This window comes from Lissotriton helveticus, chromosome 4_1 (genome assembly GCF_964261635.1).
Source record: "Lissotriton helveticus chromosome 4_1, aLisHel1.1, whole genome shotgun sequence".
Classification (NCBI taxonomy): Eukaryota; Metazoa; Chordata; class Amphibia; order Caudata; family Salamandridae; genus Lissotriton; species Lissotriton helveticus.
The window spans coordinates 1,099,417,787-1,099,431,923 of record NC_136063.1 but is presented as its reverse complement, the minus strand read 5'-3'; the positions used below and the strand labels follow the sequence as shown (position 1 = coordinate 1,099,431,923).

Here is a 14,137-nt window from a genome sequence, read left to right as displayed (position 1 = left end):
AGGTGTGGGTGTAGAACCTGCCCCTCCATCTGGGAGAGGAGATCTGCCCTGTGAGGGAGACGGAGCGGAGGGCACGAGGAGAGGTGGAGAAGATCTGTATACCACACCCTTCTTGGCCAATCCGGGGCGATCAATATGACTTGGGCCCGGTCTTGGTGAACCTTCCTTAGAACCCAAGGAATCAAAGGTATGGGAGGAAACGCGTAAAGGAGTTGCGAGTCCCAACTCAACTGAAAAGCGTCCCCCAAGGCTCCCTGCATTGGAAACTTTAGGCTGCAGAATGACGGGCATTGAGCATTCTCGCGAGTGGCGAACAGGTCCACCTGAGGAGTTCCCCACGTCCGGAAGACGTGACTAACTACCTCTGGATGAAGCCTCCACTCGTGGTCGGCTGAGAACTGCCGACTGAGACTGTCTGCACGCACGTTCAGAACTCCGGCCAGATGATTTGCCATCAGACAAATCTGATGGTCCAGGACCAGAGACGCAGAGCCTCTCTGCAGAGACACTGCGACCCTACTCCTCCCTGCTTGTTGACATACCACATCGCGGTGGTGTTGTCCGTCAGGACCTGAACCGACCGACCGCGAAGGGATGGGAGGAAGGCCTTGAGCGCCAGACGTATCGCCCGCAAATCCAGAAGGTTGATGTGAAGCAACCTTTCCTCTGGAGACCAAAGACCCTTGACCTCCAGGTCCCCCAGATGAGCACCCCACCCTAGAGTGGATGCATCGGTTATCACTGTGGCCACCAATGGAGGCAGCTGGAAAGGCTTTCCCTTGTGACAGATTGCCTTCCACGCTCCACCAAGACAGATCTGCTGCAGTTTCTCTCGAGATTCTCACTGACTCCCTGAGATCTCCGTTGTGCTGATACCACTGCCTGCGAAGGCACCACTGGAGTGCCCTCATGTGCCAGCGTGCATGGTTGACCAACAGAATGCAAGAAGCCATCCGACCGAGCAGGCGAAGGACCTTCAGGACTGGAACGACCGCTCCATTGTAAAATAAAGGAATAATTTCCTGTATGTCGCAAATCCTTTGAGGAGGAGGGAATGCACGACACACAGTGTCCAGTACCGCACCTATGAACAGGTTGCGCTGGAGGGCACCAGGTGAGATTTGGGTACATTTATCGAAAAACCCAGCCTGTGCAACAACTGAGTTGTCTCTTGCAAATGATGGAGCACTATCTCTGGAGATTCCGCTTTGATCAGCCAATCGTCCAGATACGGGAATACAGGAATTCCCAATCTTCTGAGATGTGCTGCCACCACAGCCATCACCTTCGTGAAGACTCGAGGCGCAGTAGTAAGTCCAAAAGGAAGGACCGCAAACTGGTAGTGCTGCGATCCAACTGTGAAACGGAGATACTTTCTGTGCGACTTCAGGATTGGGATATGAAAATACGCATCCTGCAAGTCGATCAACACCATCCATTCTTCTTCCAGCAGCGCTTGAAGAACCTGAGCAAGAGTGAGCATCTTGATTTTCTCCTGCTTCAGATAAAAGTTCAAGATCCTGAGATCCAGGATTGGACGGAGCCTGCCATCCTTCTTGGGGATCAGAAAATACCGGGAGTAGCATCCCTGAACCCTCTCCTGCTCTGGAACCACCTCTATGGCACCCTTTCTGAACAGAGCCAGGACTTCTTCCTGCAGAAGCAGCAGATGGTCCTCCGAACAATAACCCTGGCAATGAGGGTAATTTGGGGGAAATTACCGAAAGGGAAGAGCATATCCATTCTCCACAAGATTGAGAACCCAAAGATCCGATGTTATCAATTCCCAATCTCGTACAAAATGGGTAAGCCGGCCCCCCACTGGGCCCACAGGATCCAGAATGGCGAATCTAGGGCTGCTTTGCTGCGGTGGTAGGGGGCTGGGTAGGGGAAGAGGAGGAGGAGGCTTGACGACCTCTAGGACGAGCTCGTTGTCTTCCCCTGTATGACTTGTACAGCGTGTTTTGCTGTTGTTGTGGCTGCTGCTGCGTTGTTTTATAGGAACGAAAGGAAGACCTGCCAAATCCTCTGAAGCGCCTTCCAGTAGTACCCCTGGTCTGAAGACGCAAAGATTTTGCCGTGGCTCTGCTGTCCTTGAAACGTTCTAAGGCAGCGTCAGCCTTCTTGCCAAACAAACCTGAACCATCAAATGGCAAGTCCATAAGCGCAGACTGAACATCAGCAGTGAACTCCGATGATTTTAGCCATGCAGCTCTCCTAGTAGCCACCAAAGAGCCCATGACTCTCGCCACCGAATCAGCCGTGTCCAGCCCACTCTGAATCACTTGCCTTGCAGCAGCTTGAGTGTCTGAAATTACCTCTTGAAAGTCCTTTCTATCCACCTCAGGAATTTGGCACCAACTGCTTCACGGAATCCATTAAGGCATGGATGTACCGACCCATCAGACAAGTAGCGTTGGTAGACTTTAATGCCATACTAGCTGAGAAGACCTTCTTGGCAGCCTGATCTTGCTTCCTGGATTCTTTTTCCCCAGGAACCTGCGGAAAAGCACCCGCAGACTTCTTAGAACAGGCAGCCTGCACAACCAGGCTCTCAGGCAGAGGGTGAGTTGATAAAAAGTCCGGGTCACCAGGTGCAACCCTGTACCTCCTCACAACAGCCCTTGAAACCGCAGGAGCTGGGCAAAGGCTTCTTACAAACTTCATAGATGGGTTCAGCTAATGTATCATTAAATGGCAGCATCGGCTCAATAACTGAAGAAGGCGAGTGAAGGACTTCAGTAAGAATATTAGATTTGTACTCAGCAGTGGGCAGAGTAATGTTCAACAAGCCTGCCGCCTTTTTAATCACAACGTGATATGGCACAACATCTTTGGAAGGCATATCTGACACAGAAGCCAAATCTCACTCAGGAGAAAGTTCAAGTCCACTGGCCTCTTAGGTCATCAAAAGGATCATCAGAATCCTGTAACTCTCCTTCCTCCACGTCAGCATACTGATACTGTTGTTCCTCCAGTAGTCTCTGGGCTTCACGCCGTGACCTCATTTTCAGAAACTAAGTCGACGGATCCGGAACCCGAAGTCGGGCGAGGAATTTTCACCCGAGGTCGAACAGGATCCTGCAACAAAGACGTGGGCACCGGCGTCGATGGCACCGGCGTCGAAGGCCTCAGCGGCGCCGGAAAATGCCACTGCGGTGCTAGAGCCGGCATGAAAGGCATGAAGGGCGCAGGAGCATAAGCCTGGGGAACACCCAAGTTATATGCCATAGGACCCGTGGGACCAACAGGTGCTCCAGAGGGGTACATTGCCCTGGAGTAAACCCCAAACATAGCATTCAGGAACTGTGATGGATCCTGACCTGTAGCCGGAAAGGCTTGATACGGGCCCCCAGGTTGCTCACGAGGAGGCGGAGTCTTCACAACGTCGATCTCCTCGGGCTGCGGTACCGGGGTCGACGAACCCGCAGGCACCGGAACCTCGACTTCACCAACCTCCTCCACCTCACCTTCATCCTCCTGACCAGAAGGATTAGATAGATCCGGAGAAGGGTTCGCCTGCTGCTTCGGAGATCCTGGCGTATTCGCACGCGAAGCCTCACCATCAGAGTCCTGCACCTCCGACGCCGAAGCCTCCACTTCCTTATGAAGAAGCCTCACTTGCGACTTCGGCCTCGAACTCTAGTCCTTCCCCGAGTGATGACGTGACGCATGGCTCCTCTTCTTATGCTTCTTCCTTGAGGACCTTGAAGCATGGGCTGATGAAGACTCCGAATGCGACCTCGATCGAGACCTCGACCTCCAAGACCGAGACTTCGAAGCCTTCTTATCTTTTTTATTCTTCAGCTTCGCCACAAGGAGCTTCGTCTCCCTCTCCCAAAGGGCCTTAGGAGTCATCTTGCAAGATGAGCAATCCTAGACATCATGGTCGGAGCTCAGGCACCAGATGCAGCATTCATGCGGGTCAGTTATAGACATAGTCTTGCCACATTCTCCGCAAGCCTTAAAACCAGTCTTCTTCGAAGTCATCTCGATAGAAGACAAAGATACAGTGAAAATAACACAGAGTAACAAAGTTACTATAAAGCTACTGCACGATCCCAGAAAAACCGTTAGCGTCGATGCGGAAAAAAGGGAACTGATGTCATCACGCCGGCGTGGGACTAATATGGGTCGGTGACGCCAGCGGAGACGCGCGCGATGCCGTGCCTCTGTGACGTCGTTCCACGTCGGCGCGAAGCTACAAAAAGAATTTCCGAATGCTGCTGACGCAGGGGGATATTCACAAGGTGAGGAATCCACTGGCAGATGTATCTATCAGAAATATTTGTATGCATTTAACAATCCACCTACCTTGTTTAGTTTTACGAAAAGGCTGTGTCCTTTTGATGTAGTACAGTAATGCTCTTTTGACGTCTAAGCTGTGTAGAGCTCTTTCGGGGAATGTTTGTGGCTGCGCAAAAAATACGGGTAGTTCAACAGATTGATTTAGATGGAACGGTGAAATTACTTTTGGAAGGAATTTAGGATTAGTGCGTAGAACTACTTTGTTATGATGCATTTGCAAAAAGGGTTCTTGAATGGTAAATGCTTGTAGATCACGGACTCTTCTGAGAGAAGTAATAGCTACTAGGAAAGCTACTTTCCAAGTTAGGAATTGCAATTCACAGGTGTACCGGTTCAAAGGGAGGTCCCATTAACCGTGTAAGAACAACATTTAAGTTCCATATTGGTGAAGGTGGCGTTCTGGGAGGGATTATTGTTTTGAGTCCCTCCATGAAAGCTTTTATAGCAGGTACTCTAAACAGAGATAGGTGTTGTCTATTTTGTAAATATGCTGCAATGGCAGCAAGGTGTAGTCTTATAGACGTGTAAGCTAAATTACACTTTTGAAGGTGTAATAGGTATCCTATGATGTGTTGAGTAGACACAGCTAAAGGATTTAGGTGGTTGTTTTAGCAGTATATTACAAATCTTTTCCACTTAGCTGCATAACATGCTCTGGTAGTGGGACGTCTGGCTTCTTTAATAACGTTCATGCATTCTGGAGGAAGGTTGAGGTAACCAAACTGACTTCAGGAGCCAGATCGCTAGGTTGAGCTGAGCTGGGTCCGGGTGTCTGATCTCTCCATGGTTCTGGGTTAAGATGCGTGGAGATAGGCCTAGTTTTTGGTGTGGTACCACAGATAGTTGCAGCAGCGTGGTGTACCACGGTTGACTGGCCCAAGTTGGGGCAACTAGAATAAGTGTTAGAGAATGTTTCTGTAGCTTGCATACCACTAGCGAAAGTAGTGGTAGAGGAGGAAAAGCGTATGCAAATTTTCCGGACCAGTTCATCCATACCGTATTGCCCTTGGACAACGGGTGTGGATATCTGGCGGTGAAGTTTGGGCATTTTGCGTTTTCGTGAGTGGCGGAGATGTCTATTTGAGGTTGTCCCCACACTTGAAAGAATGGGTGGAAAACTTGTGGCTGAAGTTCCCACTCGTGGATCTGCTGTGTCTGTCAACTTAGCAGATCTGTCATGGTGTTCTGTACTCCTGGAACATGTTGGGCTAAGAGGAACATTTTTAGTGGTATAGCCCATCTCCATATCTGCTGCGCTGAGAGAGCTGCAGAGAGTGTGTTCCCCCTTGTTTGTTTATGTAGTACATGGCTGTCATATTGTCTGTGCGGACTAAGACAGCTTTGCCTGATAATTGTTTTTTGAATGCTTTTAGGGCTAGAAAAACAGCTAGAAAATCCAAGTGGTTGATGTGGAGTAACTTTTGTTTACGGTGTCCACCTGCCTTGCATGGTGTGATGCAGTAGGTGAGCTACCCAGCCGGAGAGCGATGCGTCTGCTGTCAATATTATCTGAGGCACTGGCTCTAGGAACGGTCGGCCCCTTGAAAGGTTTTTGGTGCTCTACCATTGCAGAGAGCGATGAGTCAGACTGTCTACCAACACTAAGTCTGTTTATTGACCACGAGCCTGGTTCCATTGTCGTGCTAGGCACTCTTGAAGTGGACGCATTTGCATTCTTGCGTGCGGTACAATAAATATGCAAGATGCCATCATTCCTATGAGCTGCATGAACACTCGAGCTGGGAGAGAGTGTTGCAGCTTGAATTTTGTTAGGAGAGTTTGTACATTTGTTATCCAGGCTGGAGAGTGATAGGCTAGTGTCAGTTTGGTGTTTATTGTAGCGCCGAGATATTGTTGTATGTGTGAAGGATGCAGATTCGACTTGGTGTGATTAACTGTGAATCCCAAGTCGTGAAGCAGTTGAATAGTAACCCGAGTGTGTTGTACACACTGGCTGTATGAGCTGGCTTTTATGAGCCAGTCGTCTAGGTATGGGAAGACGTGAATCTGTTGTCTTCGTAAGTGTACCGCTACTACTGCTAGGCATTTGGGAAACACATGTGGCGCTGTTGTGACCCCGAATGAGAGCACTTTGAACTGGTAGTGCTGCCCGTCTAGCACAAATCTGAGCTATTTTCTGTGTGCTAGGTGAATAGGAATGTGGAAGTAGGCGTCCTTGAGATCTAGCATGACAAGGCAGTAATTTTGTAACAGGAGTGGAAGAACTTGTTGGAGTGCGACCATATGAAAATGATCCGACTGTATGTAAAATGTTTAGAGGTCTGAGGTCTAGGATAGGTCTTAGAAATCCGTCCTTCTTTGGGATTAGGAAATATAGGGCGTATACTTCTTTGTTTTGCTGATGCTTTGGGACTATTTCTATTGCGTTTTTTCTGCAGGAGGGATATTACTTCCTGTCTGAGCAGTGTTAAATGTTCTTGTGACATTGGACGCTGCTTGGGTGGTATGTTTGGGGGGTGGATGTTAGTTCTAGACAGTAACCTGATTGAATTATTTGAAGCACCCACCTGTCTGATGTGATGTTTTTTCAAGCTAGCAGGTATTGTTGTAGTCTTCCCCGACAGGAGTGGAATGGGACGGGGGAAGGGAAGGGGAGTCATTGGGTAGGGGTAGAGGCAGAGCGGAGTTGTTATTTTTAACTCTGCCTTTGTTATTATTACCCCTGTAGCCTCCCCTTTGGTAGCCCTTATAGGTGGATTGTATAGGGGCTTTGTATGAGGTAGAAGGTGTGTCCGAAGAGTATCCCCTGGTGGCGCCTCGATAAGATGAGCGGCGAAATGAACGTCTGGGAGCCTGCGACTGCAGGGCTCCCATAGATTTGGCTGTATCTGTATCCTTTTTCATTTTTTCAAGTGATACATCTACATTGGCTCAGAATAAGGGTTGCTCATCGAAGGGTTGATTAAGTATAGCAGTTTGGACTTCAGGTTTGAACCCGGATCTGCGTAGCCAGGCGGGTCTATGCAATAAAATACTGGTGTTAACTGCCCTGGAGGCAGTGTCTGCTGCGTCAAGTGCACACCGGATAGAGGCGTTTGTAATATTTTTCCCTTCTTGGATGAGCTAGTTTGCTCTGTCTTTGTACTTATCAGGGAGGTGCCGCATTAGTGATTCTAATTCGTCATAATGTTCCCTGTCGTATCTGGCCAATAATGCCTGTGTATTGGCAATACGCCACATGTTTGCTGCTTGAGACGCAGTTCTTTTTCCTGATGCGGCAAGTAGCTTAGACTATTTATCTGGTCGGGGAGCTTCACCTGATGTTTTTGAGTTTGCTCTCTTGCGTGCATTGGAAACTACAAGTGAGTCTAGTGGTACTGGACCTTTAATATATGCTGGGTCTGAAGAGGTAGCTTTATATTTTTTTCTCTATTCGAGGGTTAATGACCCAGAGTTCTGACTGGGTCTTTGAAGACTTCGGGAGTATGCTTAATCACTCCTTTAAGCATTTGTAAAATGGATGAGGACCTTTGTGCATTTTCAAAGGTATCCATTAAAAAGTCTTAGTCTACAGGGTCTGTATGCATATCTACCCCATGATATTGCGCGGCTCTGTGTAGTAACTGATTAAAACCCATAGTGTCTTCTGGTGGGGAAGGCCTTGAGGGGTACATGTCATCTTGGGGGACATTTGGGACGTCTGGGGTGTTATAATCGTCCCACGGGTCAGGTGAGTTTGGAGGAATAGCTGGATCATCTATGTTAGCCCCTATGTCATCAGAGCGATCATCCCTATTGTCATCGTTTGCTATGATAGAGGATGTAGGGGAATGTTGTGGTAGGGGAGCAGGTGGTGATGGTTTAGGTGGAGGGGAAGGGAAGGGGAAGGAAGTCTTAAGGGAGAGGTAGCCAGGTCTTTCTTTTTTGAATGAGAAGCTGGCGCTGGTGTATCCAGTGGTCGCTTTCTGGTAGCTAAAGTCAGCTGCCAGTGATTGGGTCTTTAGCTAGAGTCTTTTGTGCAGGGTCTGGCTGCAATAAGTCCTCTGCAGGAGGCCGATCTTTTGGTGCGGAAGGAGGTTTCGGCACTGAAGCGATTTCTTTTGATTTTTTGGGCAATGTCTTAAACCGGAGAAGCAGGGGCATTTTTTGTCTCCGAAGGTTTTTCTGTTCCGTTGATTTTTTCGGCTCCGGTATATTTTTTGAATCCGATGGTTTTTTCGGTTCTGGTGGTCTTTTCGAATCCGAAGCGGGTTTGCTTGGTTCCGACATGGGTTTTGGCGCAGAAGTAGTGGTATGCTTTGGCGCCAGTGGTTTGGATGTCGACGTGGCCGATGACGCAGTCTTTTTCGGTGCCGGTAGGTGTGTGCCGGCACCGTGGGAAGGCAGACTTGAGCCAGAGTTGCCCGAAGGTTTAATTAGCTCCTTAGCCGGGCCGAAGGTGGGGCAGTAGAAGCAGTGTGTCGGTGTGCACCAGAGCTCGAGGGTGTGACCGGGGCCTTCTTTGGGTGTGTCGAGGAAGGGTCGGGGTCAACGGTCTTACTTACGACCTCCTGCGCTGGAGTGATGTCCTCGACCTCTGAATTTTCTGCCTTGGAGTTTGTAGACGTCGTGTTGTTCTGAGACGTCGACGCCTTCCTCAAAGATGTCGCCTGGAATCGGAGCTGAAGATCGAGCCATTGTTCTCCTAGCTCTTCGGTCCCGATAGTCTTTTTGGAGCGGAAAGAGGCACAAGCGGAACAGTCTCTGGCCTCGTGCTCCGGGAGAGGTAAAGGTTACACACTTCATGAAGGTCAGTGTGGGGAAACTTCGACCCACATTGAGGAGACTTTTTAAATGGCGTCCTTTCCATGAGCTGGAGTAGAGGCCTAGGTAGGCCCGAAGGCCGTCGAAGATGACCGGAATCAAAATCTTCAGTGTTGAAGAGCAGCGTCGACTGGGAAAGCGTTCGAAACTAGTTTTTTGAAAGTTGGTGCGGATTGAGCGCCGAAGGAAATCGGTTCCAACACGGAGCGCTGGAAACACATCCGAGTCCGGTGGCGGAAAAAAACAATCTGGGGATGGAGCCGATGCCCATGCGCAGTATCATCCAAAGGAGGAGTCACCTATCCTGTGACTTCCAAAGACTTTTCTACAACAAAACAAACTGCAAACATCCGGGCCCAACACTAGGTGGCCATCTATGCACAGTGTGTAATCAGCAGCTCATATGCCTCGAACATAGGATTTTTGGCTTTTCTTAATTTTGAAAGCTGTTCCAAACCTTACAACCTTTACTTCCCTCAACATCTTTTTGACTATTACCGTTTTACAAACATTTCTAACAGGAGGAATTTTTCTTCGTTTATGACAAAAGCCATCTTTTTGTTAAGTCCCCTTTGTGTGGCAGGAATAAAGTGCAATCTGAACTTCACAATATATGCACTGTTTTTTGCCAGAGGATCACAACCCTACAGATTGCCACCATTGCCCAAAGATGTTCAGACATATCCTGAAGGACAAGCAGAAGATCAGACTCCACGGTCTTTAGGAGCAGCAAAGTGCTCATTCCGCCTCCAATAAAAGTCATAGGGAAGAAATGAAAAGAAACACGCCTCAAAGGTTTTGCTCCTTTGACATTGAGGATTGGCAACATGCTTACTGTCGAAAATACAAACATCGAAGCATTGCTAAACATCAGATGGCTGCTCTTTGATGAAGCACTATATATCATCAGAAAGCCACTTTGTGCATTTCACAGTATACTTATAAATGCGTATATTTTTAAAGATACTCAAGGGTGCATACTTGGGTAAGCCCATTCAGTGCATGGCTAACAATTAGATCCTCCTGAGGAACACTTTTGTCTTTATATTTTATTAAATGAGTTTTAGTATATTTTAAGTCTAAGCAAATCAAAACATTTTGCCAGTAAATGGCTATGGTCCTTACCTTCACCAAAGCTGGCTTACATATCTTGTTCTGGCTGCCCAAGATATCACTTCGTTTAGTACATTTCTGATCCTATTTTGAGGTACATCTGTGCTAATATACTTTTTATGTTGGTATAAGATCTACAAACAACTGACAGAGGAGTATGTAATTCTATTACCTGATATTGAGAAGAGGACTGATCCTTGTATTGTTTTGACTGATATTCAGAATCACGTGAAGATGAGTATTTTGTTTTACTCTCATGACTCTGTTTGGAGAAAATACTCAACACAATGAACAGGCCAGCAATTGTGAGATAAACACTTAAAACAATGCAGAAGTATCTTTTTTTTATTGCAGTTTTTTAAACGTATAACATACAGTATGACATTTGTCAACATATATTAAGTGTAGCCGTATCAACTTTGTGTCTCATTTCACAAATGGAGGTAAAAAAAAACCATCTATAAATAAGCAAATAAGCAATCAACATTTCTTTCATGATGGTAAACAGCACATATTTAATTTCCAAATTACGTCGCTGTAAGAAAGTGGCTCTGTATATACTGAACCAAAGTAAGGTACAGTGTGCACAGAGTCCACAGTCTCCAGAGGCTAAAACTGGATATAACAACAACATACCGATCAGGTTGGGGACCCATGGGAATATTTAAAGACCTCAGCTCTGGGAACATTCCCAAACTATACTCAACAACAAAAGGGTTCCAGAGGGTCTAGAAAAATAGTGAGTCAACCGTGCAAGTCACCAAGAAGCAAATCAACCCACTGACTGACTACCAACAATGGTACGCCGGGACGCCCTAACAGATGGTCCAAGGTACCTATCAGTCACCACTCGGAACCGCCCTTCATCATTTGGGATTCCTCAAGTAGACCATCGATATACACACACTATTCTCATGAACAAAGATAACCAAGATGGTACAATGGTTCCTTTGACTGGAATAGAATTTGGTATGGTCATACACCTCCTTCGGAAGTTAAGTGGCAAGTCATCAGGTGACTGATAGTGTGCAGTGCAAAAAAGAAGATTAAACGTAAAAGAAAAAGGTGAAAATGTGCAATTAAAATTGGATTGGGGAGTAAGGAACAACTTTATTCGAGTGATACTCGCCCTACCAAATTTCAAAATTTGCCAAGACAGGTTAGAAAATAGCTGCCTAGAGGTGGTACCAGGTCGACATGTTTCAGCAATAATGGATGCGATTATCCTTGCTTTACTCAGGACCTAACAACAAATGGATTGCTACTGCAAAAACTAGAAACAGTGAAAACACAAAAGTAAAGACAAGTATAGAGATCACCTGAAATTCCTAGGTGTCACTTGTTGTCTTGCTCTCACAAATCGTGTGTTAATCACAGATTTGTAAGAAGTGAAGACCTCACCCCACCTGGCAGCAGCTCAGGAATGATGAGAAGCACCGCTCTAACCGTCGGTACTCCAGCGCCGGCTTCCGAACCGACTTTCTTTTTTTTTCTTTTACGTTTAATCTTCTTTTTTGCACTGCACACTATCAGTCACCTGATGACTTGCCACTTAACTTCCAAAGGAGGTGTATGACCATACCAAATTCTATTCCAGTCAAAGGAACCATTGTACCATCTTGGTTATCTTTGTTCATGAGAATAGTGTGTGTATATCGATGGTCTACTTGAGGAATCCCAAATGATGAAGGGCGGTTCCGAGTGGTGACCGATGGGTACCTTGGACCATCTGTTAGGGCGTCCCGGCGTATAATTGTTGGTAGTCAGTCAGTGGGTTGATTTGCTTCTTGGTGACTTGCACGGTTGACTCATTTTTCTAGACCCTCTGGAACCCTTTTGTTGTTGAGTAAAACTAGATATAGCCTTACTCTCCAAAGTGGTCAAGCAGTAAGGCAGTACCAGAAAACAGTGAAAAGCACTTTTTGTACACACAGTCAGCAAAAGGTTTCACACACTCAAGAACTGAACTCTAGGCCAATTATTTTGTATCAAAAGATATAGGTATTTTATTCATAGAACCAACAAGATACCAAAATATACTTTCTCAATATAGATTACTTCAGTTAAATAATTTTCAAATAGGCAAGTCTCTTTGAATACAATAGTTACAGTTTGTTGCAGTAGGCAACACAATTTCAAACAATGCAACATTGAGCTCAAGGGGAATGTTCAGTTAAATGCAATTAATTACTTTGTAGATTACTTTTCTAACCACAGGACTGGATCCTGGATTCAGTCCTGGGACATGAGTTGTAAACAGTTAAGTAAAAGCGTTCTGGTAATAGTAGTAATTTTTAAGGAATATTATTGTATTTTAAAAGTGGACACTTGGAAACTTTTTCAGTTGAAATTACCATTGTTATCCTATGGAACGAAATTCAAGTTGCAGGTAAAGTAGGTTCACGTTACTTTTGTAATCCAGTACTGGACACCTAGGTTCAGCACTGGGACATCTATCTAAAACATGTAAGCAATTACGTTTTGGTAGTTGGTACGATTTTAAAGAATATTTGTAGTTTGCAAAAATCGACACTTCGAAGAAATTTCACAGAAAAACAGTCAAGGGTTTCCTATGGAAGAAAATTCAGGTTACTGGTAAGTACAGTTAAAATTACTTTCCAGGGTTTGTGCTGGGCTAAAAGATGCAGCACTGGGGTCTCTCCTGATAACAGTAAGTTGGAATTCGTTGTTCAGCTTATTTTAGGTGAATATTTTAAAGTTCCAAAACTTCACACTTAAAAGAAATTCTGAGTGAACCAGTCAATGTTCGCCTACGAAAGAAAAGTGCGTTATCGGCTTTTCGGTAAGTACTCGACTGGCAGAGTTAAGGTTCTGGGCATAGACTCAGGGGTCTCCCAGTGTCAGGTAGGTAGTTAGTACACCCTCAGCGGCACAGGGACAGCCTGGTGCAGAGGTAGTTAGGCCCAATGTTATCCAATGAGAGGCAGGGGGCATTCGATTGCTGGCTAGCAGGCCACGTGGCTGTGGGAGCTAGGCTCCTGGTCACTTGCTCAGGGCAAATGAGGAATTAGAATAGGGCAAAGGTTGCACTGCCAGGGGCACTCGGGCGGCTGGGTGCAGGGTGCTTTTGAGCCGTCGGGCGCTCCATGTTATCCAATGGGAAAGGTAAAAAGGGAACAAAGGCTGCAGGCCCGGGGGTGGAGACTCCAGGGGCGCCCAGCACTTCAAGAGGTAAGTTGGGATCTTGGAGCACAGGTAGGTACCCCAAAGGGAGGCACAGGGGGCTGTAGGGAGCCAGGTGCAGGGGTGTCTTTGGGTGTCGGAAAAGCTTACCCTCAGCTTGTCGCGGTTGGGTTGGCCCCTGGTTCTGAGTCTGCAGGCGTCGTCTAGTTCGTCGAGGAGGGTCTTTGGGCACTGGACTTCGGGTCCCATTAGCCAGGGGGATGTCCTCGTGGTCTTGGATCACTTGGGCACGGGCAGGGCTGGGCGGGTGCAGAGTGGGCTGGTCCGGAGCTTCCTGGCTGGCGCCAGGGGGGGTTGTTGCAGTAGAGGCTCTGCTGATGGGAGTTCCAGTCTTTAAGAGCGTCAAGGCAGGCAGGTCCTCTGGGTGTCCCAAGGTTGATGTCTGCAGGAGTCGCCGGGATTTAGGCAGGAGCAGGTTCCAGGATCGACAGGCCGGTAGGGCTGGGGCCAAGTCAGTTGTTGTCGTCCTGTTAGCAGCTGCGCGGCGGGTCTTCTTCCTCTTGGGTCTTTTCTTCTTTTCGTATTGGAATCCGAGGAAGGAAGGTTCAGGGAGCCCCTAAATACTGAATTTAGTAACGTTACAGGTAGGGCAAGGGCAGGGAGCAATAAGGTCCCTGTCCTGGGGTGGGTACACCCCCTAGCCTGCTCCTCTCCTGTGGGAGGGGACAGGAGCCTAGCTGTGATTGGGCAGGGCTCCCCATCTTCAAGATGGCCTGAGCCCGGGGTCCTGCTTCACCTAGTCTCACCC

The 14,137-nt window shown here is 47.3% G+C and overlaps 1 protein-coding gene across 2 annotated transcripts in view; it reads right to left on the bottom strand.

Annotated features, from left to right (window-relative positions):
• LOC144829004 (uncharacterized) overlaps window positions 1-14,137 on the bottom strand; it is a 391,507-nt gene that overhangs the window by 106,988 nt on the left and 270,382 nt on the right. For both annotated transcript variants that reach the window (XM_078687693.1, XM_078687694.1), the window contains exon 12: window positions 10,358-10,447. In XM_078687693.1, the coding sequence (XP_078543819.1) occupies window positions 10,358-10,447 (90 nt within the window). The remainder of the gene's footprint in view (window positions 1-10,357; window positions 10,448-14,137) is intronic.